The sequence below is a fragment of the Cyprinus carpio genome, chromosome A24, assembly GCF_018340385.1.
Source record: "Cyprinus carpio isolate SPL01 chromosome A24, ASM1834038v1, whole genome shotgun sequence".
Classification (NCBI taxonomy): Eukaryota; Metazoa; Chordata; class Actinopteri; order Cypriniformes; family Cyprinidae; genus Cyprinus; species Cyprinus carpio.
In genome coordinates this window covers 6492908-6519233 of record NC_056595.1, presented here as the reverse complement: position 1 = coordinate 6519233, position 26326 = coordinate 6492908, and the positions used below count along the sequence as shown (strand labels likewise).

At 37.9% G+C, this 26326-nt stretch overlaps 1 protein-coding gene across 7 annotated transcripts in view; it reads left to right on the top strand.

Moving 5' to 3' along the window:
* Window positions 1-26326, top strand: part of LOC109049676 (rho GTPase-activating protein 21-like) — a 102034-nt gene that overhangs the window by 70038 nt on the left and 5670 nt on the right. For 5 of the 7 annotated variants that reach the window (XM_042714121.1, XM_042714120.1, XM_042714118.1 and 2 more), the window contains 20 exons: window positions 2936-3028; window positions 4519-4597; window positions 5892-5946; window positions 12182-12205; window positions 13156-15112; window positions 18163-18309; window positions 18405-18507; window positions 18636-18678; window positions 19358-19459; window positions 20070-20369; window positions 21711-21775; window positions 21862-22010; window positions 22311-22453; window positions 22960-23118; window positions 23225-23303; window positions 23487-23560; window positions 23644-23733; window positions 24221-24346; window positions 24455-24496; window positions 24714-24819. In XM_042714121.1, coding sequence (XP_042570055.1) covers window positions 2936-3028; window positions 4519-4597; window positions 5892-5946; window positions 12182-12205; window positions 13156-15112; window positions 18163-18309; window positions 18405-18507; window positions 18636-18678; window positions 19358-19459; window positions 20070-20369; window positions 21711-21775; window positions 21862-22010; window positions 22311-22453; window positions 22960-23118; window positions 23225-23303; window positions 23487-23560; window positions 23644-23733; window positions 24221-24346; window positions 24455-24496; window positions 24714-24819 — 3936 coding nt within the window. Of the gene's footprint in view, window positions 1-2935; window positions 3029-4518; window positions 4598-5891; window positions 5947-12181; window positions 12206-12270; window positions 12863-13155; window positions 15113-18162; window positions 18310-18404; window positions 18508-18635; window positions 18679-19357; window positions 19460-20069; window positions 20370-21710; window positions 21776-21861; window positions 22011-22310; window positions 22454-22959; window positions 23119-23224; window positions 23304-23486; window positions 23561-23643; window positions 23734-24220; window positions 24347-24454; window positions 24497-24713; window positions 24820-26326 lie in introns of those variants that run through there. The other 2 variants (XM_042714117.1, XM_042714122.1) reach the window with 2 other exon arrangements.

Here is a 26326-nt window from a genome sequence, read left to right as displayed (position 1 = left end):
AGTTGTAAAAGTTTGAAGTTTGAAAATGTATATAGATGTTAATAGCATGTTTCTAGCATGATGTTAGCATGTTTTAACATGATTAGCATGTTACTAGCATGTTGTTAGCATGATTAACATGTTGTTAGCATGTTTCTAATGTGAAAAGCATATTGCTAGCATGATTAGCATGTTTTTATTGTATTGCTAACATGTTTTTAGAATGATTAGCACATTGCTGATATGGCATTAAAACCTGAATAAATAAATATACACTGATCAACCACAACATTATAACCACTGACAGGTGATGTGAATAACATTAATTATATCGTTACAGTGGCACCTGGGTGGGATATATTAGGCAGCAAGTGAACAGTAAGTTCTTGTATTTCATGTGTTGCAGGCTGGAAAATTGGTCAAGCAAAAAGATGTGAGAAACTTTGACAAGGGCCAAATAGTGATGGCTACTAGACTTCGGTCAGAGCATCTCCAAAAGTCATGTTAGGTGTTTACTATATGTATTGGTTATTTCTATTTACCAAGTGGTGCAAGGAAGGACAGTCGGTGAACCAGAATCGGGGTCATGGGCACCCAGTGCTCACTGATGCACATTGGGAGTGAAGGCAAGTCCATCATGTCTGTTCACACGGTGAGCGTGATTTCACCAAGAACAACATGTTCCTGGATCAACATCCTTGTTGATCCTGGAACAACATTCCAGTCAACCAATCAGAATAGAGATATAACTTTTCAGGAAATATCAGTTTTAGGCTTACGGTCAGGGTTAGGTGCTTCTACACCCTTGTTAATCAACTATCATTTCCCACTGATTTTAGGAATAAATTATGGGTTTAGGGGTAGAGATTTTCACCTCTCAATAAATCCATTAAAAATGTAGTCTTAGCAGCCTGATTCAATAGATGAGTATGAGACATATCATATTATCCATGGTCTCTCACGAGATGCCAAAACTAATCAGACTGAACCACAATTCAAATGTAGTGGAATTAAATATTAACCGCCTGGTCTGGTACTGAGCCACTATATTGATAGTATCCAATTACACTGTAAAACCATCAATTGACCATATGAATAGGATATGGGTGAATGTTCAGTACTGGATACACCAGGGGTACTTAATAATAATAATAATAATAATAATAATAAAATGGCCGCCATTGTGGCAACTGATTGAGAAAAGATGTTCATACCATATACCACAACTTCTCTACTCTATTCTACTTAAATAACTGTGCAGCTTACAAGTGCAGATTCAATACAATTAAGCAAACTGTATTTTCACAAGAAGACACCAACTTTCAGACTCCTACTGCAAGTAAAACTACATTTTAGCTATATTATTTTTTATTTTAAGTTAAATACTATTAGTTGCAATATATGGACTTGGAATCACAGTTTGCTCATAATGTTAGCCAGAGGAAACAGCTTTTTGGTTCCTTGCCACTGTTACCTTTGGCTTGCTCATCAGGGGCACAATGGCATATTTAAAGCTTGAAAATGAAACTTCTGTAGCAACACCTAATTCACTTACACTGTAGTAGCCTCTGTATAGCTGCTTTGTTATCCTACTTGTAACTACTGATTCCTAAAACCTGAATTTTGTGACACTCACACTGAATTTTCTGTACATCCAGTTTTTCAGAGCATGACATGAAGTCGGAAATTAATGCATAACAAACAAAGTACATAACAAACGCCCAGATGCATGTCAGAAACAGAGTGTACTCATATGTAATTTGATCTGTGAAGTAGTAAATTATTCAGTACATAGTGAAAATGTTCTGCAATACCCCATCTGTCTGTAGAGGGAGCCTGACACCACACGTCAGTGTAACAGCTCCAAATCCTGCATTTCTATGTCTGTGTTAGTGCAAGCATATGCAAGACTTATCTGTTTACATCAGTGACTTTGTGTGTTTAGTGGGTGTGTGTTTTCTGCTGTGCACTTTTCTGTGCTGATGTGGCTTTAATTTTCTGTATACTGTATGTAGGCCAGTCATAATCTGCCATCATAGGATTCTGCGAACAAAGACATTGGCATTTCTCTCATGCCCCTTAAGTGTTTGCTTATTAAATAATTTGGTTAGTCAGCTCTGTTTAAACATTCCAAATAATTCTACAGATGTTCCCTAAACACAGAAAATGATGAAAACGTGCAGATAACTTATTGGCCTACAGTATCTGATAATTCAATATTTGGCTCGTGGCAGTTGTGCCAAAGATGATGCATTTTGCAAAGGCTTTGTTATGCAGTTTCTGTGTATGGTGGAGTATGAACCTTCCTTTATTATTATTATTATTATTTTTTTACTAGTAGGAAAAAGGTCTAAAAACGTAGTGGATGTGTTAGCGATCAGATATGGCATGCAGCATTTAATATTGCATACTATACAGTGCAATGTGTCATGATGTGGACCATTAGTCAGATCTATGCATTATATAAAAGGTTATATTTGTTTCAGACAGCACACATACTTTCCCTCAGTATATCCCTGCAGGCATGCGGTTGTCAGCATGATCTAACCCTGTCAAATATGTGCGCACACACACACACACACACACACACACACACACACACACACACACACACACACATAAGCATGCTCATATCTTACACTTTACTCAGATTAGAGTATGAAAGATTGCCACAGAAGATTCACTGAGCTTGACTAGAGTACAGTAGATTAGCATGTGCTGTCTCGTCATGCGATATCAGTCTGAAAAGTCGTGCGAGTAAGACATTAACTGTTACATTTTTGGAAATGCAAATGAAAAAGAGATGACTTGATCAAGGCCTGATTTGATATTCCTTTCTAATGTATGACAGCATGAAAACTCATGGAAGCTTCCTGCTTATTTTGTAGGTTTTTTTTTATTGGTATTTTTTAATCAGACTCTTGAATAACTCTTGCTCTGTGTCTCGTGCCATCAGGGAGAACACGGAACAGACTGGAGCCGATGGACACCATCTTTGTCAAGCAGGTGAAAGAGGGCGGCCCTGCACACGGAGCTGGACTCTGCACAGGTACAGACACAGAATACACGGGTCTGGAGACATGTTTTTAATGCATAGGCTTGTCATTGGTTATTCATAATTATGGTATTGTAACATGTAACAGACACTCAGTAAGCGGGAAATGCTTGTCCTTCCTCCATATCGTTCTGACTGGTTTGTTGTAGGGCTGTCATGGTATCAGATTGTCACTAGATGATATCATAGGTATAAGAATTCACGATAATGATATTATCACAATATCTATAGACATTTTTTGGGAAAAAATAAATAAATAACAATATCATTCAAATTCATCTTTAGCTTTGTTTATTTTGTGTTTTCTCTTTTTTGAATTGCACTCAAAACATGACTTTAGGGAAGCGGAGAGATTGTTTGTAACCAAAAATGTAACAGAAGCGTACATAAACTTCCTGCAGACTGGGGTGTCTGATACCCCATGTTTCTGTACGGAATCCAAAAAACTCCCACACTGGCAAGATCATTTTTTGGAGTGTTGAATGCGAGTGTCTCTTTTTCATCCATCACGATTTTGTGTGGCAGTATTGGAATGTCAACCAGGCTGGCACTGCATTATTTACATTATTTACAATATGGTTGTATGTGTGGTATGCTTTTAAATAGCACATTTACTGACAATAACGGTAGGCATATGAGATTTTGTTAAAATAGTTGAATTATTTTGCCATCTTAAAAAACGCAGCATCCAAAGTTCCAACCATCCAGTTCGCCTCTTGCCACATGAAACCAGCATGGCGTAGTTTAATTCCAGGCTGCAACACAGGTCAGATTGAGCAGAGAACTTGACTGGTACCCGGGGTCTTGTGCCAGGGATCTTGTTGTATACCGGGGATCTGTCTGTAGGATTCGTCTAGTTGACATGGTCTCCGCTGACATTCAGGGCTGTAGAGGTCGTCTCTAGGTGCTGATCCACCATCTGACTGAATGCTTGTGGCTAAGGTGACCTCGGAATAAGAATGAAACAGACTAATATTAGCGTAGATGCCATTCTTTTTCCCACTTCCGGTTGACCCAATTAATGCAGCCTAAGAATCCTTTAACGGATTTGAATTATAGAAATGCGATAGTGAATTATGTGTAAGTCAGGTTAAAGAGATGGGTTTTTAATCTAGATTTAAACTGGCAGAGTGTGTCTGCCTCCCGAACAACACTAGGTAGATTGTTCCAGAGTTTGGGCACTAAACAGGAAAAGGATCTGCTGCCTGCAGATGATTTTGATATTCTAGGTATTATCTAATGGCCAGAGCTATGAAATCACAGCAGATGTGAAGGACAATGTATCTGAACATACTTACTCCAAGGTTCCAAGAGTTCCAAATCTTTAATTATTCTTCCCACAGAATCATGTGGATTATCAGTTTCTCAAAGGATCATTAAAGAGCTTACAAGCCTGTGTATAGATTTCAAAGTGCATATCATAAAACATATCAACGTAACTGAACTACAGCATCTGGTTCTCTTCCTGTTTCTCTTTCCTACAGGGGATCGCATTGTAAAAGTCAATGGAGAAAGCATCATTGGAAAGACGTATTCACAAGTAATTGCACTTATTCAGAACAGGTAATGTTGTGTTGTCTGATCCAGTCCCTAAGGGGTGGTGTAGCCTCATGGTTAAAGATCCGGGCCTGTTTTCATGAAAAATCTTAGTGCTAAGAGTTGCTCCTAGAAACAAAATTCTAAGAAAATTCTTAGAAATGTGGGTGTTTCCTCTTAAAATTAAAGAAAATATCATAGTAAAGAAAAAAGTCATTCAGAAAGCATCTTAACCCTTAAAAGAACTCTTAAGGTCCAAACTTGTAAGGATTATGGACAAGGACTTTTAAGAGGTTTAATAGTTTCTTTAGCAGTGGAGAAAATGGACAAAACATGAAGAGGGAGAAGAAATGTGTTGCACAATGCATGACATTGAGTTAATAAGACACTATTAGATTGTGCAGGGATTATGTTTGTGACCAATGTTATTAGAGACATGCTAACATCTCCGACACCGCGCAGAAATGCCAAGGCACCAGAAATGGAAGTAATTACTACATTAACTACATTAACATGTAACTATGCACCAACTATGCAGCAGTGATGATTTGGGTCTGTCACAACCTTCTATAAGCAAAGTAAAAACACAATTACAGCACTTTCAGAACCTTATTGTGTCGCTGTTCATTTCCTATAAAATAGGTTAAGCATGACAGCATGGTAAATAAAAAAATAAAGAATATATATACATAATATATATATATATATGTATATGTATGGTAAAACAGGGATATATATATATACATAATATAACATATAATGTGTGTGTGAGAGAGAGAGAGAGAGAGAGAGAGTATGGTAAAACAGGGAAAATTATGCCTGTAATTTCAAAATGAAGGCTTATAATAAACCCTAATCTTAAAAGTGCTCTTTTATTTCCTTCTTGGGCAAACCAGCCAATCATAGTCTTCAAAAGACTGCTCTCAGATTGGTCCTGAATCACTTTTAAGCTAAGACTTCTATGTAGAAATTATTAAGCTAAATTAGGAGCTCTCTGAGAGGATTCTTAGAATCTTTAAGAATACAGGCACTGGTCTGGTAACTAGTTTTAGATTTTTAAACTAAATTTGACCTTGACTACTTACTTGCTGCTCTGTATCCATATGCCCTATTTCCCTTATTTTATGGGTTGATTATCTGTTCCTGCTAAGTCTTGCTCTAGATAAATCTCTAAATCCATGAGGAAGTTTAATGAATATGCTGTTTATTGCACAATTTTAGTTGGAATTAACAGCAGTCCTTCCTTGTTCTTGAATTTACTAAAAAAAGCACTGTAGTCATGATTTCATCTGAAAATTATGTTAAACTTTTTCTTTTGCAGTGACATGTCTCTGGAGCTCTGTGTGATGCCAAAAGATGAAGACATTTTACAGCTGGTAGGTTTGATTTATCATAGATTTACTTATCACACAAAACAAACGATTTCTTGCGCAAAAAAGATGAATTCCTCTTCAGGCTTTCATATTACAGGGTTTCTGCAGGTATCATCAAATCTAATTTAATGCTTTTTAATGCCTTTTTAATGCCATTTTACATTTTTGTTAATGCCATACGTGACCCATAAATATTACACAACTGGGCCGGTATTCACAAAACATCTTAAGCCCGAGACACACTGCACGATTTTCGGCTGTCCCAGACAAAAGATTGGAATTGTGAAACAATCGTGGCGATTTCTGTGATCGTGGCTCCTAATCGGTGGTCCTATGTCGTACAGTGAGAGAGGTTCAAAGATGGAAAATCTTACAAATAATGGGCATGTCAGTCCTAAATTTAGGACTCCTACATTTTTGCTCCTACAAGAGTATTTCACAAAGCATTTAAGTGCTAAAACTAGCTCCTAAATCTGTGAAACGTTAGGAGTGGTGAAGAGGACTCCTAATTCACTAAGACCAAGTCACAAATTATCCTAAATTGGCTGTTGCCGAAACAGAAACATTTGACGATAATGAGCTTTTAAAAAGGTGTCGTCTTAATCATGAGGGTATTATGACTGTTGTTTTCATTAACAAGTTGGGCAATAATCAATATCAATTGAAGGGCTGTTTATATGCATATCCACTAATGTAAGAGGCTCACAATTACTGGATGTATTCACAATTGTACTTGTTTAATTCTCCTGTTTAATTGAAGGTGCTTTTTATATGGCATATCCACTTGGTGACACTGAGCCTGCATTTTAAAATCTTTATCTGAATGTGCATTTTTTTCTGAATATGAAAACATAAAAATTGGTGACACTGAGCCTGCATTTTAAAATCTTTATTTGAATGTGCATTTTTTTCTGAATATGGCAACATAACATGACACTCTACAATATTTATATCAGGTGAATACATTTACCGCTAATGCACAGTTTGTAAATATGCTGACATCACCCATAGCACTTATAGAGACCCCTCCCCTATCAGCCAATCACTGTGTGCACAGTTTGTAAATATGCTGACATCACCCATAGCAATGAGGTCAACCCCGCCCTTTCTCTTAGCTTAAGACTTCTCTCTATCCCTTAGAAAAAGTTTGTCTCAGCAGCTTTGTGAATTAGTTTTAAGAGAAAATTCTTAGCTAACAAATTTTACTGCTTTTTAGGAGAACTCTTGGTCCCTGGCCAAAGATTTGTAATATTTGAAACAAGTCTCTTCTGCTCACCAAGGCTGCGGTAATAGTAATATTGAGAAAAATTATTTTGATAAAAAAAAAAAAAAAAAACTTTTCTATGTGAATACATTTTAAAATCTAATTGATTGCTGTGATCAAAGCTAAATTTTCAGCATCGTTAAAATTTTAGCATCTTTCGGTGTCACATGATCCTTCAGAAATCTTTCTTGTACAGTATGTTGATTTGCTGTTCTGTTATGGTTATTGGCGCTCAATCATTAATATTGGTTCTTATCAATATTGAATGCATTTTTTTTTCTGCTTCATATTTTGGTGGAAATCATGATACATTTTATTTCTCAGGATACTTTGTTGAATAGAAACATCAAAATTTAAAAAAAAAAATATTTTGTAACATTATAAATGTCTTTACTGTCACTTGTAATCTGTCAAATTTTTCCTTGGTGAATAAAAGTATTTTAAAAAAAACTGTTTTTAATTGTATTTTGAATGGTAATACATTAAGGTTCCCAAAAAAAAAAAAAAAAAAAAAAAAAAAAAAATATATATATATATATATATATATATATATATATATATATATATATATATATATATATATATATGAAGCATATTAGAGTGATTTCACTGAAGACTGGAGTAATGATGCTGAAAATTCAAATTGAATCACAGGAATAAATTATATTTTAAAATGTATTCACATAAAAAAAACTGTTATTATAAATTGAAATAATATTTCACAATAGTACTGTTTTTTTTTTTTTTTAAACGCAGCCTTTGTGAGCATAAGAGATTTCTTTCAAAAGCAATCTTTAAAAATGATCTCAAACTTTGACCGGTTGTATGTTTTAAATTAACCATTCAATTTGATGATGCAATGATGATAGTCTTGGATATGTAAGAAAATCGACATTATTTAAACTGATACTGCTATGTCAGATCTTAGAAATTAGCACATTTGTGATATCTGCCTTCTTAAATTGCTTTCCAATTAAAGAATGGGAACTTTTTTCCTAATCCTATAAAATGTTTGTGTTATCTTTCATATTAAAATTCTTAAATTTCATTAATGAATTTACATTGCAAAATTACAATTGCATGATTAATGTTATAAGCTTAGCGTTTTAAATCATCTTAATATAGCCTACAAATATGAAAAGTTGGAAAAAAAATTTATTGATAGGCCTACTTTAAAATATGAGTAAAACACCAGTAGGTGGCAGCACTGTGCTCACTATGTTAATGAGTGAGCGTTTGAGTCATTAGTTCAAGAGATTCATTCAGATGCTGATTCATTCAAGAATCAAGGAAGTGCCTGTCTTTATGAACGGATCACTGAATCATTGACTCAAATGATCAATTTAAAAATGCTGAGTCATTCAGTAACGAAACACCGATGTGTGCTGCTCGGAGATTAGTGAATGATTATTACTCGTTTATAGAGTGAATAAATATCAATGTCAAATCTGCACTCTCTTGGTCGCCTCATGATGCTTAACTAGGCTACATCATATGTTACAAATATAACAACTCAATTTTTTTATCATAGTATGTTTGTTCTGTGAGTTTCTTTGTCTGTGCTGTTGCGCTCATTTGTTTTGATTTCTCCACAAGAATCTCTCTTTTACACAGACTGGCTGCGCAAGCCTCGACTGGTGTGACTGTTACTGTCAATAAATTATTCATCATTACCTATCGTAATTTATGATTGCAATAAAATCAGACCGCTGTCTAAACATCCGGTGTTACGGCAATTTCGCATCGACCGGAGATTACCAAACTGGTTTTGCATGTGTATCACACCAATGTACATATTTTGCGACAGCAAATGAAATAGTTATTAATTATGAAGATGATTTATTCAAAATAAAGTGGTAATATTTTTCTTCCAAAACATCTAAAATTATTTAATGCTTGTATAAATAAATATGACTTTTAGCAAAATCTAATTCAATAACTTTTAACAAAATCCATTTAATGACTTTTAATGGTTTTTAATGCCCCGTGGAAACCTTTTATTAAACTGAATTCGTATTTGAGAAAGTTCCCTCATCTGCCCACTTGTTTTCAATGTTTTGGACAGTTACGTATGTTAAGGTATTCAATGCTCAATGAGTGGTATATGTGCGTGTGTGCGTGTGTGTGTCATGATCAAAAGACTTTTGACATTTCATTGAAAGTGAAATTACTCAAGTAAAAATAATTGTGGGAAGGAGAGCAGACCAGTTTGTGTGTGAAGATGCTCTCTCAGCCAGAGTTCAGTGATCCAGCAGAGCAGAGAAGCGTGATGGCGCCTGTGTGTGTTTGTGTTTGTGCTTATTTTAAATTCAACTATAATGATGTTTTCCTCAGAACTAGGGGCATAATGCCACCCCCATATCTGAGCACATTCCAGATGGAGCTCCAAATCTCAGGCTGTTACATGCCAGCCACATAAACTGAAACTCCACTATGGAGCCCTCGGGCACTTTCTGACTTGACAGTCCATCCCTGAATTTAAGACTTACATAGGAATGGCACTCATGCTTGTTATTTCAGCTAACAGAAAGTGGTTCTCTATGAAAACAAGCTCTCTATGACACCTCTGATATGATATCAGTCTCTGATTCTATATTACACAAACATTTATTTATTTATTTTACTCTTTGATGTATTATTTCTATTGCTTTTAGGTAATGTGAATTTAAAAAAAGTAATCAGGACAGAGATTAAGAACATACTGTATTGTCACTGCAAACATTTTTTTTGACTCGTTTTATTTTAGACATTTTAAACAATCAGTGTGTTTTAAAACCAGGTGACTTTTTTTTAGATATTCAATTATGTTTCAACTTAGAAGTGTAGATTTTTGCTGAGGATTTTTGCAGATTTGCTTATTTAAATTATGAATAGAACTCCTGCGCAGTTGTGAGCATTTTTCGATGTAGTCAGAGATGGCTTTTCTTTTTGTCTTCCCTCGGGTAGACCGAATGTTGTGAACTGCTCAGTGTCTGTTGCTTGCATGCTGTTGTACCCATCAATATTAAAAACTGTTTGCATTAAGCCAAGGTGAATTGCTGAAATCAAAACACGGAGAGTGTGTATTAGACCAACCCACTGCTGAAGCACTCAGCTATAGAAATTCTGTTTCATCTAAAGTCTTTGTTTTACATGACAGCTAAAGTAACTAAACGTTCAATTTCTAAAAGTCAGGACATTGCTACACAACTGGAATTTTTTTATTGACCTTATTGCTATGCGTTCCAGGATTGCCTTATCTGTGAAGCAAAAAAAAAAAAAAAACCTTTGTAAAAAGCAGCATAAGTTCTTTATAAGGATTATGACTGTGAGTCCCTTTTACACATAACCTGTATGTAAAATGTAAAACAGGGTATTAAATTTAGGGCAAAAACCATGATCTAACATTGCTTTATGACAATGCTGATGACAAACATTAGTAGTTAGTTATGTATAAAGAATAGATGTAGACAGAGTAGGGGCAGATATAAGGATTATATTACCATGTGTGCTTAAGAAGAAGATATGTAATGGGAAGGGCAACGAGTACAGCATGCAAAACAGCAGCACTTTGCAAAGCGCATGTTTTGACTGTGAAACACTGCAGCATCTTGAAACAAACAGGTAAAGGACAAACAATAATGAAAGGTAAAAAACCTTTTTAGGCAGGCATAGATTTAAAAGTACAGTATGTCCATCCATTTGCTTAACTAATTTGTAGGTCAAATTCATTCTCTGATCTTTTTTTCTTTGCATTGCGTTGGTTACGTTTTAAATCCACATTGCAAGATAACGGGTTCTTTGTCAAACATATCAGACAATTTGTTCTACTTGTATTTTCACAGCTTGTTTTGTATGAGAAATTCCTGTAACTAATTTTACATAATGATTACAAAATTCGTGTAATTTTTAAAAGGGATTTTATTTAATGAAATGAAAATGAAAATTATTAAATGAACTATTATTTATAAGCTTTTTTCCTTCTGGTGCCTGAAATGGAGGAATTTTTGTAAATATTTCGCTGAATTTGTTTTTGTGCTGGTAGTGCTGGCACCTTGTCTGGTTTAGGCCTGTCATGGATAAATAATGGTGACAATAAAAGCGCCAGTAGATGGCAGCAAGTCTATGTTTTAATAAATGATTTATTGAATCATTCAAATCAAATGATTCGTTTAAAACGGCTGATTCAATTAGAAACAAGTGAGTCCATCTGAATGGACTATTGAATCACTGGCTCACTCGATTCGTTCACAATCTGATTCATTCAAGGAACGAAACACTGTGTTGCTATGCACTGTTGTATAAAATTAATAGCACATTTGTGCTCGTGCACATGTGCTGATATTCAAAGAAGTACATTGCTTGGGGAAGTTGTGGCCTAATGGTTAGAGATTTGGAATCATAACCCAAAGGTTGCGGGTTCGAGGCCCATACTGGCAGGGATTGTCGTGGTGGGAGTGAATGTACAGCTCTCTCCAACATTCAATACCACGACTGAGGTGCCCTTGAGCAAGGCACCGAACCCCCAAGGGCTTCCCGGGTGCCACAGCAAAAATGGCTGCCCACTCCTCCGGGTGTGTGTTCACAGTGTGTGTGTGTTCACTGCTGTGTGTGTGCACTTTAGATGCGATAAATGCAGAGCACTAATTCCGAGTATGGGTCACCATACTTGGCCACGTCACACCACTTTCAGTCAATGAATGTAAAAACTCAAACATGGGTATTTTTTTCATTGATTGCTTGAATTATAAGGGAATTCAAACTGTATTCTAACAGGCTTCATCGCGCAGTGAATGCTTTTGGACTCTCTACGTGTTTTTGTTTGGTTTTTGCAAAGTCAGTCGGTGACTCGATAATGTCAGCTCTAGCAGCACTGTCTGGAGTAGGGGCTGATTGCTTCTGGTGTACCTGTAGAGCTCTTGTCATCTTCCCTCACCATTGCTCTTTTTTCCTGTTCTTTCTTCCTCTGTTTTCCCGCTGTCAATCTAACTGCAGTTCTCCAGGGATATCACTGCTCTGGTAAGAAGGAGCTAAACCTGTCACCTGCTCCCTCTCTTCTGTTATGTATTTTTGTCCTTTTGTGGTTAAGTTTGTTTGCCTTTGCATGAAAGTGCATGCGTATTACTTCTCCCCTTATACCTGTAATGTCTATTAAAATACAGTCTTTACCTATATTAAGAATTACAGGCTTGTGTACAGGCTTATGTATTTGCTTATCCAATCACAAAATACATTTTGCCTCTAATTTATTCCATTGCCATGAGGTTACACCTTATTTGTCGCCTTCTGAGTCATCTTTATTTTCATAGAAGGGGTGGAGCAGACAGACAGAGAAAGAGTGAGAGAGGGAGGGACATGCCTGCTAGTGTAACTTGACACCTCAGGTGTAGAGTCAAAAGTCCAGCTATCAAGTCTACACTCACATTAATGCCTGTGCTCTATGCTGCGCTCTGTGCTGAGACTCCTGGGACATAAATAACTTTATATATTAACCTGGATTAAGAGAGTTCATTGTAAATAGGAGTGATTTCAGAATATGGTATTTAGACCTTAAGGATATTACTTGGCTGTTGACTTCATAAGATGATAACAGAGCAGCCACTAGCGTCTGTGAAAGACTACCCTCCTCTCGCTTTTTCCTCTTGTCTGCGCACTGCTCTCTCTCCTCAGCTAAAGGTAGGTAAGCTTCTGATACATAATCTCTCCATGAGGTTAAATACATTTGAGTCTGGCTACTTGACCTTTCCCCCTTCAACTTTCCCTGGAATCCTTTTAAACTAAAAATGTTGTCAAACCTCCGCCACAAGTATTTTATTTCTGAAGTAGTATAGAAGTAACATTTTTGATGTTTGATACAACATTAACCATATTAGTAATGAACATATTTGGCATTCTAGTGTTTGTTTAGTGCAATTAGTATCATTCATTCATTCTTTCATCATATTTAATAAAACCTCCCTTCTTTTTAGGCCTATTCTCAAGATGCATACCTCAAAGGAAACGAGGCATATAGCGGAAATGCCCAGAACATCCCTGAGCCACCCCCAATATGTTACCCACGGACAGAGCCCAATGCCTTGGCCATGGTACAGGTGTTAGAGCCTTCACGCTCTGCTGAGCCTTCTTGTGGAACCAGACAAGAATTAAATAATTGCTACAAGCCTGACATAGGTTGCCACATTGATATCCCTGTATCTCCCCCTACCGTATCCCAAACTCCGCTGGTCCCCAACACCCAAACTGTTGTGCGTGTTTTTAATGAGAATGTTAGGACAATGGTAGCATCACCTGAATCTACAGACCGAGTTACACATGTGGCCTGGGCTGGTCCCAGCCACAGGAAGGAGGAGAACCAGTATGTGGTTTCAACAGACCCAAGCTTTAACAGGTCCAGGGACCATGTCACTTCATCTCCAACTGGGGCAGCACAATCACAACACAAACCCAACAGAACTGCAGAGTCCACTGGATTCTCCAACCTTACCCCCAGAACTGCACAGACTTGCATAGACACAAAGCCTTTATCATCCCACAGATATAACCTAACCACAACAGCAGAAACCTTCCCCTCAGCCACCTCTCCCACCCCTAACACACCCTCCCCTCCACCTGCCACCCCCTCCCCCTGCTCTCCCCCCCAGAACATAGACTGGAGGAACTACACCACATACAAGGAGTACACTGACAACAAACGGCTTTACATGTACGGCTCCCGGACTATTCAAGAGCGCCTGGACAGTCTGCGAGCTGCATCCCCATCCAGTACAGATGAATACAGCAAGCAGAAGAGTGCATCAAGAACAGCTACGCCCTCACGGGGCTTTTCTGGATCACAGCTGAGACGGAGGAGCGCCTCACATGATCGGAGTTATCAGGTATCCAGTGTGCTGCCGCTGCGTAGTGCCTCTCAGGAGAGGCTTGGTGGTGCCGATCGGGCTTCTCTAGCACAGAATTGGCCTCGTAGTGCTTCCCAGGATGCCCTCCCATCGGCCCCCATAGGTATTCCGAAACCCAGAGCGTATTCTTGCGGCTACCTGAGCAGACAGAATGAGAATGCCCCATCCATTTTGGACAGACAGGCATGCTGCAGAACTGAGACAGATGAGTGGCTACTCGTGCACAGAGGGGACAAGGCAAGAGCAAGTAGACAGTCTTCTTCCTTACGCATGGTGCCTCACAGAACACAGGGGGTATTTAATGCAGACAGACGAGGGGGTAGTTACCCAGGGTTGCCCATCACCCCTCTCTGTAGTAGAGGTACAGATTGTTTGCTCACTTCCAGAGCTGAAAGCCTGGGTAATACCTCTGCACCTTCCATAAATAGACCCTCACTGCTATCTGCGAAAAATTATGTCTCAGACCCTTCTACTGCTGCTGCTTCTTATATAGCTTCTGCCCTGGCCTCAATACAAGGTCACATCAGTGGTAGCTCCAGCACAGGCTTAGTCAAAGACCAAAGAACACCTCTCACTGCCAACCACATGCCCCACAATGCAAAGCAGTTGCAGCCCAGGGGGCGGGCTGACAGCCTTCAGGAGCATGTCAAAGAGGTAGCTCGTGGAGGTCGCTCTTCTTCTTGTTCTGCCACCTCTAAACCCCATAGAACAAAGCAGGGTGGATCCAAGCCCATATTAACCAGTAACGGAACAGTTCCTCAGCAACAGGTGGAGGGTATTGAGGGCCAAGATGCCACTGTAGTTGTGGTTCGGAGGGAAAAGAAGTCTGGATCTCAACCTATCCGCCACCCTTCGTACATTATGGCAGTGAACGAGCTGGAGAGTGGGGTTGAACCACCTAGAGACTCCAACACATGCTGGCTGCCCAACAATACCCGACGAGAAATGCACATGAGGAAGCTAGGAGACCAGTGTAAAACCTCCTTCTCAAGCAACCTTGATGACTCACTGGACTCCATACCCTTCATTGGTAAGAGACTTTTTCAGCTAGATAACTATGGATGTTGTTGCTTTAGCAACTGTTCAGTCGACACTAAAGGGAGATGAGTTTTGATAAAGTTAACAGGCATATATCTATCTATCTATCTATCTATCTATCATCTATCTATCTTTTTTGTGATTATGATTTTTTATTTTCCATCAATAAACACATCATACAAAAAGAGCATACGGATGAGAATATAAATAACATTAAAATAAAGTAAAATAAAAATAAAGAACACACATGCACACAGAACACAACACACTTAAACACTGGCAGCAAACTCACATTAAATGTAGCATGTTCAAAGAAGCTCTTTAAGGGCAGAGGCTATATTCATCCAGGTGTTCACAGTGGTTGTCTTTGCCTTATTGATCATTGCAGTTGTACACTCAAGGCAAACTATATAATGAAAAGAGACGATCCAAAATTGTTTCAGATTTGTATCTGGGGTTATCCACTGCTGTAAAATAGCTTTTTTTGCAGCTGTGAACCCTGCCATCAACACTCTTTTGTCACCTAAAGAAAATTGGTACTTTGAATCATCATTCAATAATAGTAGACATGGGTCCAGATCCAGATAAAGACCTGTAAGATCATGTAACATAACAATCACATACTTCCAGAATGGTTGAATCATTGGACAGTCCCAAAACATATGTAGAAATGTACCAGAGGCGTCAGTGTTACAGAAGGTGCAGTATGGGTTGGGTAAAAGTTTCATGCGGTATCGCTTGAAAGGTGTGTAGTAGAAACCGATGAATAGTCTTAAAATGAATAAGTACATGACTAAGGTTTTTAGAAGTAAGGCCAAGGTTTGACCACACTGTTTCCCAGTCACGGTGGAATCCTAACCAAGAAAGTTCCAAATCCCACGTTGCTAGTATATCTATCTATCTATCTATCTATCTATCTATCTATCTATCTATCTATCTATCTATCTATATCTATCTATCTATCTAACAAAAAAAACATATATATATATATATACATAAATATATATATATATATACATATATATAAATATACACATACAAATATATAGCATATATGTTGTTTTTTACCTTAGTTTTAAATGCTTTTGTCCTGTAGCTAAAGTGGCACTTGCAACATTAAGGTCATGGGTTTGATTCAGAGAAAATGTGTAAACTGATAAAATGTACACATTGTACAAGTCTCTTTGGATAAAAGCAATCCAAATTCAGAAAAGTCTATTTTGTGTGTGTATTTATTTATATATATATATATATATATATATATATATATATATATATATATATATATATATGTATTGACTTTGACATATTCAAAATGCATTTGCATATGCAAACTGCATATATTTTGGCTGTTTGATTGTTTGATTATTATTTATTGTAGCTTGTGTGTTTACCAAAGCAGTTGTCAGAATGTGTTCCTTTTTAATCCCTATTTATCACATTAAGCAGCTGAGAGGATATTGTTTTATGTATGTTTTATATTATCCATAGTAAACTAAACATCTGAACTTTATCCCACGACTTTTAAAACAAGGAAGTCATTGTCTACTCCACTGTGCTGCCACACTAGGTCAGGACTTGATGAATTTGCTTTTTATTGCTCAGATAACTCATATAAAAGGCCACACTGTTCCTCCATCCTTAATGGCCCAGGCTTTGCATAGAGAGCTTTAGAGATGATAATAATAATAACAGCAGGATGAACAGCTCAACCCAATGTAAACAAAGTTGAGCAGAGAGGAATAATGAGTAATCTGAGTTCTGTTAATGTCTGTGTGTGAGAAAGGGGCTTTAAAAGAATAAGTTTTGTGTCTTTCTAGTCATCAGTCTTCCTCACAATATTGGCCAATCGCTAGCCATTACAGGCATACGTAGAGATGAACTAGGTATGTCCTACACATAGACATTTACATTTGTGATAGGCCATTACAAATGGTTGTGCTTTTTAAGAAACAATTTCCATACTCCACCAGATTTGATATGCATGCAGCTAGACAGTGTTGTAGCTCAAGAGTGTTCATGGAGCACATGGGTTCATGGAGTGCCTGGGAGCATCTCCAAACTGTAATGTACACTAGTACAGTTATAGGACATGACAAAATAGTCCACAGGGGCACAGATAATGTGACATATTGACACATTCCACCCAAGGCAACGGGACTGAGGAAGCAACTTGCACTGCCTTTCCCTGACATTTTCACACTCCCTCCAGTTCATCCTAAGCTCAGAAACCTCAAACAAACAAGAGGGCAGAAATGTGATATGACAAAGTAATGGAACATGCCAGTGGAAACTAGATTAAAGATTGCTCTTTTTTGGATTAGTTCCTGAGATGCCAGTCACTCTGAAAATGATCATCTCTTTGTGTTTGATTTGGTGGAATGTGTTTTGTTTGATAGACTGTGTTTTGAAGTTAATTTACTATACCTAGGTTTGGGTTTGGTTTCATAGGATGTTTTGTGATTGGTTTTATAGACTGTTCTATTTGATAAACTTTTATTTATTTTGTTATGGTGTGGTTTATATTTAACTATGGTAGACTGTGTTGGGTTTGGTAGACTGTATTTAATAGACCATGTTTAATGTTGGAAAGGTGTTTTTTTTTTTTTTTTTTTTTTTTTTTTGTGATGCAGAACCAGTCGACAGTGCTGGGTTTTAAATATCTAGGCTTTCAAACTGATGAATTAACATGCATGAAGTTTAAAGTCAAGTTATAGTATTGTAAATATTATGCCTTACTGCCTAAAGTTCATTAGTGTATTACGTATATGGAGACTGCAGGGAGAGAAATCACTATGAGAAATCCTGTGGTTAAAAATGTAATATTTTACCCAGTGATGCAATCTTCTGCCCTAGTGTTTGTCTTGTCTTTGTATGAAAAGGTGTGGGAGGCTTATCAGTATAATGATTGCTCACTTCTTCCTAACTTTATGAGTAAGCATGTTTCCTCCAGACCGTCTGATTCTGTTGTCTCTATTGCACTGCATAAATCCACATAGAACAAAGACAATCTTATGAGTGTCTCATATCTGTTGTCATCAGACGAGCCATCAAGCTCCAGTAACGACCATGACACCACACACATTCCTGCATCTGCCGTGATTTCCAGCACACCTATCATCACCACCATCCCACCCAGTCCAACTTCCCCTTCTCCTGTAATACGCCGACAACTGTCCCACGACCAGGGTAAAGAACATTTCTGCCAACACATACAATATCTCAGTAACATCAAAAATGTGCTTTTGTTTTTAACCATGAGTTCTCCCATATCTTCGACCTAGATTCTTTACGACTCACAATTCTGGAATCAGATTCTGGAGCTAAATCAGAGCGTTCCAGATCCTTCGATGAGGGCTTGGATAACTACAGAGAAGAAGAGAGAGGGTAAGTTTACAGTCAGGACATGTCAAGTCATAAGCTACCTGTACAGTGACCACAAGGTTGAAGAGTCAGTCCTCTTCTATTGCTGCCTCTTGCACTGTATGACCTCTCTGTTTACTGTGTCTGTACAGGCGGTCGATTAAACACACGCATGGATTCAAGGGCCTTAGAAAGGTAAATGAGACTGCTGTAATAAAGATAATACATGACAATTATTATTAGTTCACACCTTAGATAAATTCTGTCGACTTAATGATAATTTTGATTAATTGTGCACCCTGACCTGTATCCAAGTTCACAATAAAAATTGTTTTTTTCTCTTTTTGGTGAATGGCACTTAAAATGATTGTGATGATGATCCAACGTGATTTTGTGTGGCAGTAGTACTGCAGTTGCACATTGCGTTGTCTTTGTATTTCTTCTTTTTTTATGATGGGTGGCAACCAGCATTAAAGTGCAGTACTGCCATTTACTGTTTTGGAGTATCAATATGATCATATGTGCAGAATCAGCTTTATTATTTCTTTATTATCTTTATTTTCATTATTTTCATTCAGCAGTAAATATTGATATTTGTTATTAATTTGATTCATGAATCAACGTTTAATTTGATTAAAAATTGTAATTGATTGACACACCTAATTAAAATGAATGCTTTATTCAGAGCAGATTTTCTGTCTTTTAGCATTGCTTGTAATTAAATGTAATAATCTGACTTCTTGTTCAATTTGATTACGGACTTTTGAACTCATTTGTCTTCCAGCTACTGAACTGATAAAGTATCTCATAGGGTTTTCAATGGCAGTTTTCAGAAAGAGTGAATCCTGGCTGATCCATGTTTGGTGTGTTTCAGGCTGTTGACAGATCTTCTGAGGACTCTACTTCAGATGTCTTCACTGATGCCACAAAGGAGGGTCCACTTCATTTCCGGCAGCTCAACTCAGATAAGGGAAAGGTACAACACCACTAAACACCAAAATTCACATTCATGTTTTCTCTAGTTCCGGGTCCCAGTACTGAATGAAGGTGTTTTCAGAGCATGGTGGTCTGTTATGCTGTAGGAGTCATTGTCATATTGTAAACATGTTGCAACAAGGCAAAAAACCTCTGAATGAATGAGAACGGCTGGCAGGCTTTCAGAAACATTTATTGTTGGTCAAAGAAGTGACAGAGATCTTGTCATATTTTAAACCACTCAAGTGTAGTAAAAATTTAAAACACATGTACAATATGTGGTACACTGAAACAATAAGACTATGGAATTTAGCGATTTTTTGGTTTAGGGTGTAAAATAATAGAAGCTTATATAATAATTGTTATTCATTTTAATAATAATCACAATACACTTCTTCTTGCAAGAAACTACTATATATTTCAACTATATTTTATGGGATGAGTTTTACTTACAATAAGCAATATAGTGTACCATCAGACTGTTGTTTTTCATCAAAACTAAAAAATGGAGGCCATCTGCGGTTGCCAAGCGACTTGTGTATATTTGCTATTTTAATTTCAAACATGGCTCATTTAATCATATTTTCATAATTCGGTTGGCTTTTCTACAGCGTGTTAGCAGTGGCATGCGGTCATGGAAGCAGATCTATGCTGTGCTTCGTGGCCACTGCCTCTACCTATACAAGGACAAGAGGGACGGACAAACCAACGCCAACTCCCAGATTGAAGAAGAGCCTCTGCCAATCAGCATCAAAGCCTGTCTGATTGACATCTCCTACAGCGACACAAAGCGGAAGAACGTCCTTCGGCTGACAACATCAGACTGTGAATACCTGTTCCAGGCGGAAGATCGTGAGGAAATGCTGTCCTGGATCCGAGTCATTCAAGAGAACAGCAATTTGGATGAAGAGGTGACTGATCAGTAATCATAAATACTCTTTTTTTTTTTTATCCAAATACAATTTCTGTTCTTACATACAAATAAAGGAGAATTACCTGCCATTAAAGGGACAGGTCACCCAAAAATGAAAAGTTTATGTATAATCTGCTTACCCCCAGGGCGTCTAAGATGTAAGTTACTTTGTGTCTTCAGTAGAACACAAACAAAGATGTTTAACTCCATTGTAGTCTGTCAGTCATATAATGGAAGTGAATGGGAATCATGGCTTTGAGAGTCAAAAAACATACACAAACAAAACCAAATTAAACCCTGTGCCTCGTGACGATACATCTATGTGTAAAGACACGAAACGATCGGTCTGTGCAAGAAACTGAACAGTATTTACATTGTTTTTTACCTCTGATTTACCAAAATGTCCGAACTGTCCTGAGCGTGATCTTCTCAACAGCTGGCACGTGACGTGTCATCTTCTTCTTCTTGCTTTACGGCGGATTGCAGACTTATAAGTGCATTACTGCCACCTATCTCTCAAATGGACCATTGACACTCTCTCTACAATCTCAGTTGGTCCATCCAAGTGCTCAGGACAGTTCGGACATTGTGGTGAAGCCGTGATTCCCATTCACACACACTTAAGACAACTGATTATATCTTCATTGATGCATTTTGAGTATAAAAAAACTTAACATTATCTATGTCCTTAATTACTTTTGAGGATCACTTGTATCATAGTTTTATATTGTCACATCGCACAGCCCTAAAACTTGCTCTCTGGTAACGCACTAAGGCATTATAAACATAACAATATGACTTTCTATAAAGCTGCTTTGAAGCAGCGTGTGTTGTGAAAAGCGATATATAAATTAATTTGACTTAACATCGGCTCAGCCATTGCCATGGGTTTTATGGTGGAACAGTCTGTTTGGCAGACCAATGGCAGATGGGAAACCTGTTTTTAAAAATGAAACAATCATTATTTTTGCAGTTTCGTTTAGTGACGTAAGTGGTACAGAAACCACATTTCATCTTTGAATCATGGGGTAAGTCTATCCAGGTCTAGTGCCTGATATAGATATGGAGAATGTTTGGGACTTCCTCATGAATCATGGAAAGAGAACCTTCTTACAATAGCTGAACTTAACCCAGGGCTTTTTTGAAAATAAATAGTAACTTTTCAGAAAAACCATGGCATCTTCACTATAGCACGTCATCGTCTGTCTTCTTTTAACGCGGGGTTATCCACAAGCCCTCTGGTGTGTTTGGGGATTCCACTCTTATATTTCACCCACTCATCTGACACCAGCTTTTGTGTGGTGATATTTTTTTCTCTCTTTCCTTCTTCCTTCTGTAGAATGCAACTGTAACTAGCACAGACCTCATCAACCGGAAAATAAAGGAGTACAACATTCTAATGAGGTAAGCAGGAAACAGGGAAGGGTCCTTATCATATTTTGTAGTCTCTTGCTTCTTCTAGATCTTGACTTGGTTTCTGTGTGTTGCAGTCCACCAATCAGTAAGACAGAAACCTCACCCAGGGCGTCCCGACAGTCCCTGAGCATCAGGCAGACGTTACTGGGTGGTAAAGGGGAGAATAAAGCCACAAGCCCTCACTCACCAAACAAGGACCACGACAGGAAAGCCATGCATAAAGGTAACAGCATCAAGGGCACTTGCTCGTTGTATTTTATTTAGTACTTTAAAGTATCATTACAGTGCTTGTGTATGTTAAGTACTTTTGTGCCAAAAGTATTTTGCTTAGCAACATACTAACATTAAACTGTAATCAACTGTAAGTGAGTCACAAGTCATTTCATTAGTGCTGTTGATTAGTGCATAATCAATCACTTGTGAGTTTATTTTGGGTAAGGTGCTGTCTTAGAAGATATATAGCTCACTATTTTTGAGACTAGGGTCTCTGTGACAAATTCTTATTATGGTTGTCTATGAATAGACGAAACCAGCCCACCCAAGGATAAGGGCACATGGCGGAAGGGCATCCCTGGACTGATGAGAAAGCCATTTGAGAAGAAATCATCTCATGGAATCACATTTGGAGTAAGACTAGATGACTGTCCTCCAGCTCAGACCAACAGAGTAAGACCACAAAGAACATTATCTTTTTCTCTCGCTGTTTCACTTGGCATTGCTCATTTCAGTGACATCCTAAAGCTGTCCTTTGTGATAAAGGAGTATAGTACATTTTAAAAGTGTAATATACTTAAGTGCTAACTGAAAATAATATTTTTGGACACTGTAAATTAATATGTATTATAGTTTAACTTTATAATAAATGCATTTATCTGAATTTATCAGTTTTTTTCTTTTAAACTACAGGTGCACATTTAGCACAACTGAGCACACTTCTTTTTCAGAAGGGAGTGAGCTCTCTACAGTAGTGATATTTTTAGCTGTATGTGTTTAATAATGTTTAAAGAGTAATTGTTAAGTCTGTGGGATATATTATATTGGAACCTGTTATGTTTTTCATACTGCTGATTTTGGAGTCATATTTGTCTATGTAAACAACACATTCATATGGTGTGGCATTTTAAAGGTTTAGATTGGCTTGCAGGCATGTGACCGTTCTTTGTGTGTTTTAGTTTGTTCCTCTGATAGTTGAAGTGTGCTGTAAGCTGGTGGAAGAACGGGGACTGGAATACACTGGCATTTACAGAGTGCCAGGAAATAATTCCGCCATCTCCATCATGCAGGAAGAGCTCAATAACAAGGGCATGGGCGACATCGATATTCAGGATGATGTGAGTGTAGCATCTACTGTAGTTCATGTGTTTGTAACATATTCTCTGCTTCTTGCTGGAGGTCCTTTTTTGTCTTTTTTCAAAATAAATTCTGTGTTCTGGACAGAAATGGAAGGACTTGAATGTGATCAGCAGTTTACTCAAATCCTTCTTCAGAAAACTTCCTGAACCTCTCTTCACTAACGGTAAAAGTCCTTGTTGGAATTCCCTTGCTTGAGGCTCTTTATGACCCATATTTTATTTATGTATTTTGCACTTCCTCAACATTAGTTGTGTAGTTTGCCATCTAGTGGCTGTGAGTGAAATAGCCACGTATTTTCAACACCTGACAGCTGAAATCATTTTCCTTCATGATCTGGCCTCTATAGAGAAGTATGCAGACTTTATTGATGCCAACAGAATAGAGGATCCTATAGAGAGACTCAAAGTGCTCAAAAGACTGGTAAGTTGACCTAATTACCATTTGTTTATAGTGGTAATAATTTTACTGTTATGGCAACTCTAAATAAACCTCTAATTTTCCAGCTTCATGAGTTGCCTGATCATCATTACGAAACACTGAAGTTCCTCTCCGCCCATCTCAAAACTGTGGCTGAAAACTCGGAAAAGAACAAGGTAAAACATTTCTGATAGCCCACAGGGATGTACACACAGAATGTGCGCTTCCGTGCAACAGAAGTGAACAGAACACATAATGCAGAGCTTTGATTTCAAGCTTTTTTCCAGATTTTCAGTGATTCAGATATTTATTTATTTTGTAAACATGAAATAAAGTTTGCAGCTCATTGTAGTTGTTATTTTCTGAGTGAAATGAGATATTCAAGAGTGGTGGGACTTGATTTTATCAATAAAAAAATTGATGAATGGCCATATGTGGTTGGAGGGAAGGGCTTGGTTGACGTCCTCCTAAAGCAGAGCAAGTTACTGTATAATAATGTGCACTGATGATTTGTACACAATAAGAACAGGAACAGGAATGAATAAAGTAAACAGAACGGCAACAAGTGGTGCATTGGTCTCTTGTTTCCTTTATGAACACTCCCTTTGTATTTATATATATGTGGGAGAAATGTCTCATCTTGCTCATTTGTCATTGTGTCAGATGGAGCCGCGGAATCTGGCCATTGTGTTTGGCCCAACGTTGGTGAGAACATCTGAAGACAATATGACTCACATGGTGACACATATGCCAGACCAGTACAAGATTGTTGAAACACTCATTCAGCATGTAAGTTCTTTAATCTTCTCATGTAGAAAGAAAACAGCTCTCTCAAATGTGTCAGGTATTTGAGCAATGGTGAAATAATTCTGAATGCAGTCTGGTGTTCTCTTGCAGTACGACTGGTTCTTCACTGAGGAGGGTGAAAAGGAGCCTACGGTGTGTATTAGTACAGCTGGTTTCTTCATTCATTTTTTTTTTTTTTTTTCAGAAAATGATGTAATTTCTAGATGTGTTTGCTAAGGTAGGCAGGGATTTGAACACACCCCATAACTGTGGATGTGCTCTTGTATTGTGGAGGTGAATTTTGCATCCACTAAAAACCTAGTTTCTCGCCCCAACTCTTCATTGATTTGTTTTTCTGTATGTCACTCAGACAACGGTCCAGGAGGAGAGTGCTGTTGAGTCTCAGCCTGTGCCTAACATTGACCACCTGCTGACCAATATCGGCCGGACGGGCACCTCTCCAGGGGAAGTGTCAGGTAACATGTGCCCTTAGTTGGACCCTCTCTGACACGGGTTCACCTTTTACACCTTCTGCAAATAATAATTATATCTAGAGCACACATGAACTAAAACAAAAACTTTTTTTTAATATGGCTGAAAAATGCTTTGCTTTTCTGTGAACAGAAGCAACTTGTGTTTTTAAACAAAAACTGTGCTATGGCTTAATTACAAAGCCTGTGTGAGTTTGGTAGGCAAGGTGTTATACATTTTTGCCTGCAGTAGCTCGCTTGGTGTGACCTTGAATTATTTGGTTTTGATTTTCACTTTGCATTCTTTAACTGGTTTAATTTCAAGTATGTTGATTTTGGCAACTTTCTGTCTTTATCCAATTTCTGTTTTGCTTATTTGTCATGTTTGTGTGGATCTCACAAAACCTGTCAAAGGCATAGCCGGTTCATATTTCACCCCCAAAAAAATACTAATAAAAAATAATAAAAAAAAGTGAAGAAAAGTAGAAAAGTGAGAAAAGTGAAGACTTCTTTAGATTTGTGTATTTTCATAAACAGGAATATTTCCTCCCTCATATTTTCATTACTGCAGTACAAAAAAATTATATTAAAAAAGCTGTTTTAATCAACATTGAGAAAGATTGAGAGAGAACAAACAAAATAATAAAAAAGTGAAACATTTGGGCTTCATTTACTCTAAGCAAATTTTTTTTTTTTTTGGATTTTGGGGTGAAATACAACCGTTTCTTTGAGATTCACCTACTTAGTGTGTCTCTTTCTCTATGCGTTCAAACTCCACTGGTTCGTCCCTGTAATTCTGCCAACTGCTGCACTAACACGTTGTGTTCTTTCTCCAAGAGAGAACAAACTAATAGCTAAAGCCAAAACGCAGAACACGCTGGTCAATCTCTGATCCCTCTGTCCCTAGTGCCCCTCTGTCGCGTGTCCTAAAGGCTTTCCCAGCATTCACACATAATGATCTTGACACAGGACAAGTGGGCGGAGTCTGTCACACCTTGATGTCACTGATGGACTCAATAGTGTCCGTGATGGGCAGCTGGAACTGTAGGAAGAGGGAGGACTGTTGCCCGAAGTGTAGCTGTCTAGTCTGCAGACACCCTCGTATTTTATGACATGGAGAGAACGAAAAAGAACAAAAAGTGCAATGGGAAAGCGCAGCAGAAGTGTTGGGTTCTGTGGGGTGTGGTTTGTGAGTTTACCTGGCGTAGAGCAGTGCTGCTGTCTCAAAGGCTCTTCGCTGTCTCTCGCCCCTCTCTCTTTCTCTCTGAACGCTGGCCAAACAGAGAGACAGCATGGTAATGATACTCGGCTCTGAATATCACGCGGTCATACCATTCGTCACCACCAAGGGGTGTGCAGGGGGGCTCGGCTCGACACAGAAGAAATAAGCCTCCAAAATGTGTAGTCTTTGCCATGGAAAATGAAATGGGAGCAAAGACAGCAGTGAATTGGTTGTTTAACTTTTCCTTGCTGCCATTCTGTCTTCCCATAGTGTCATCTTTTTTATGTAGCT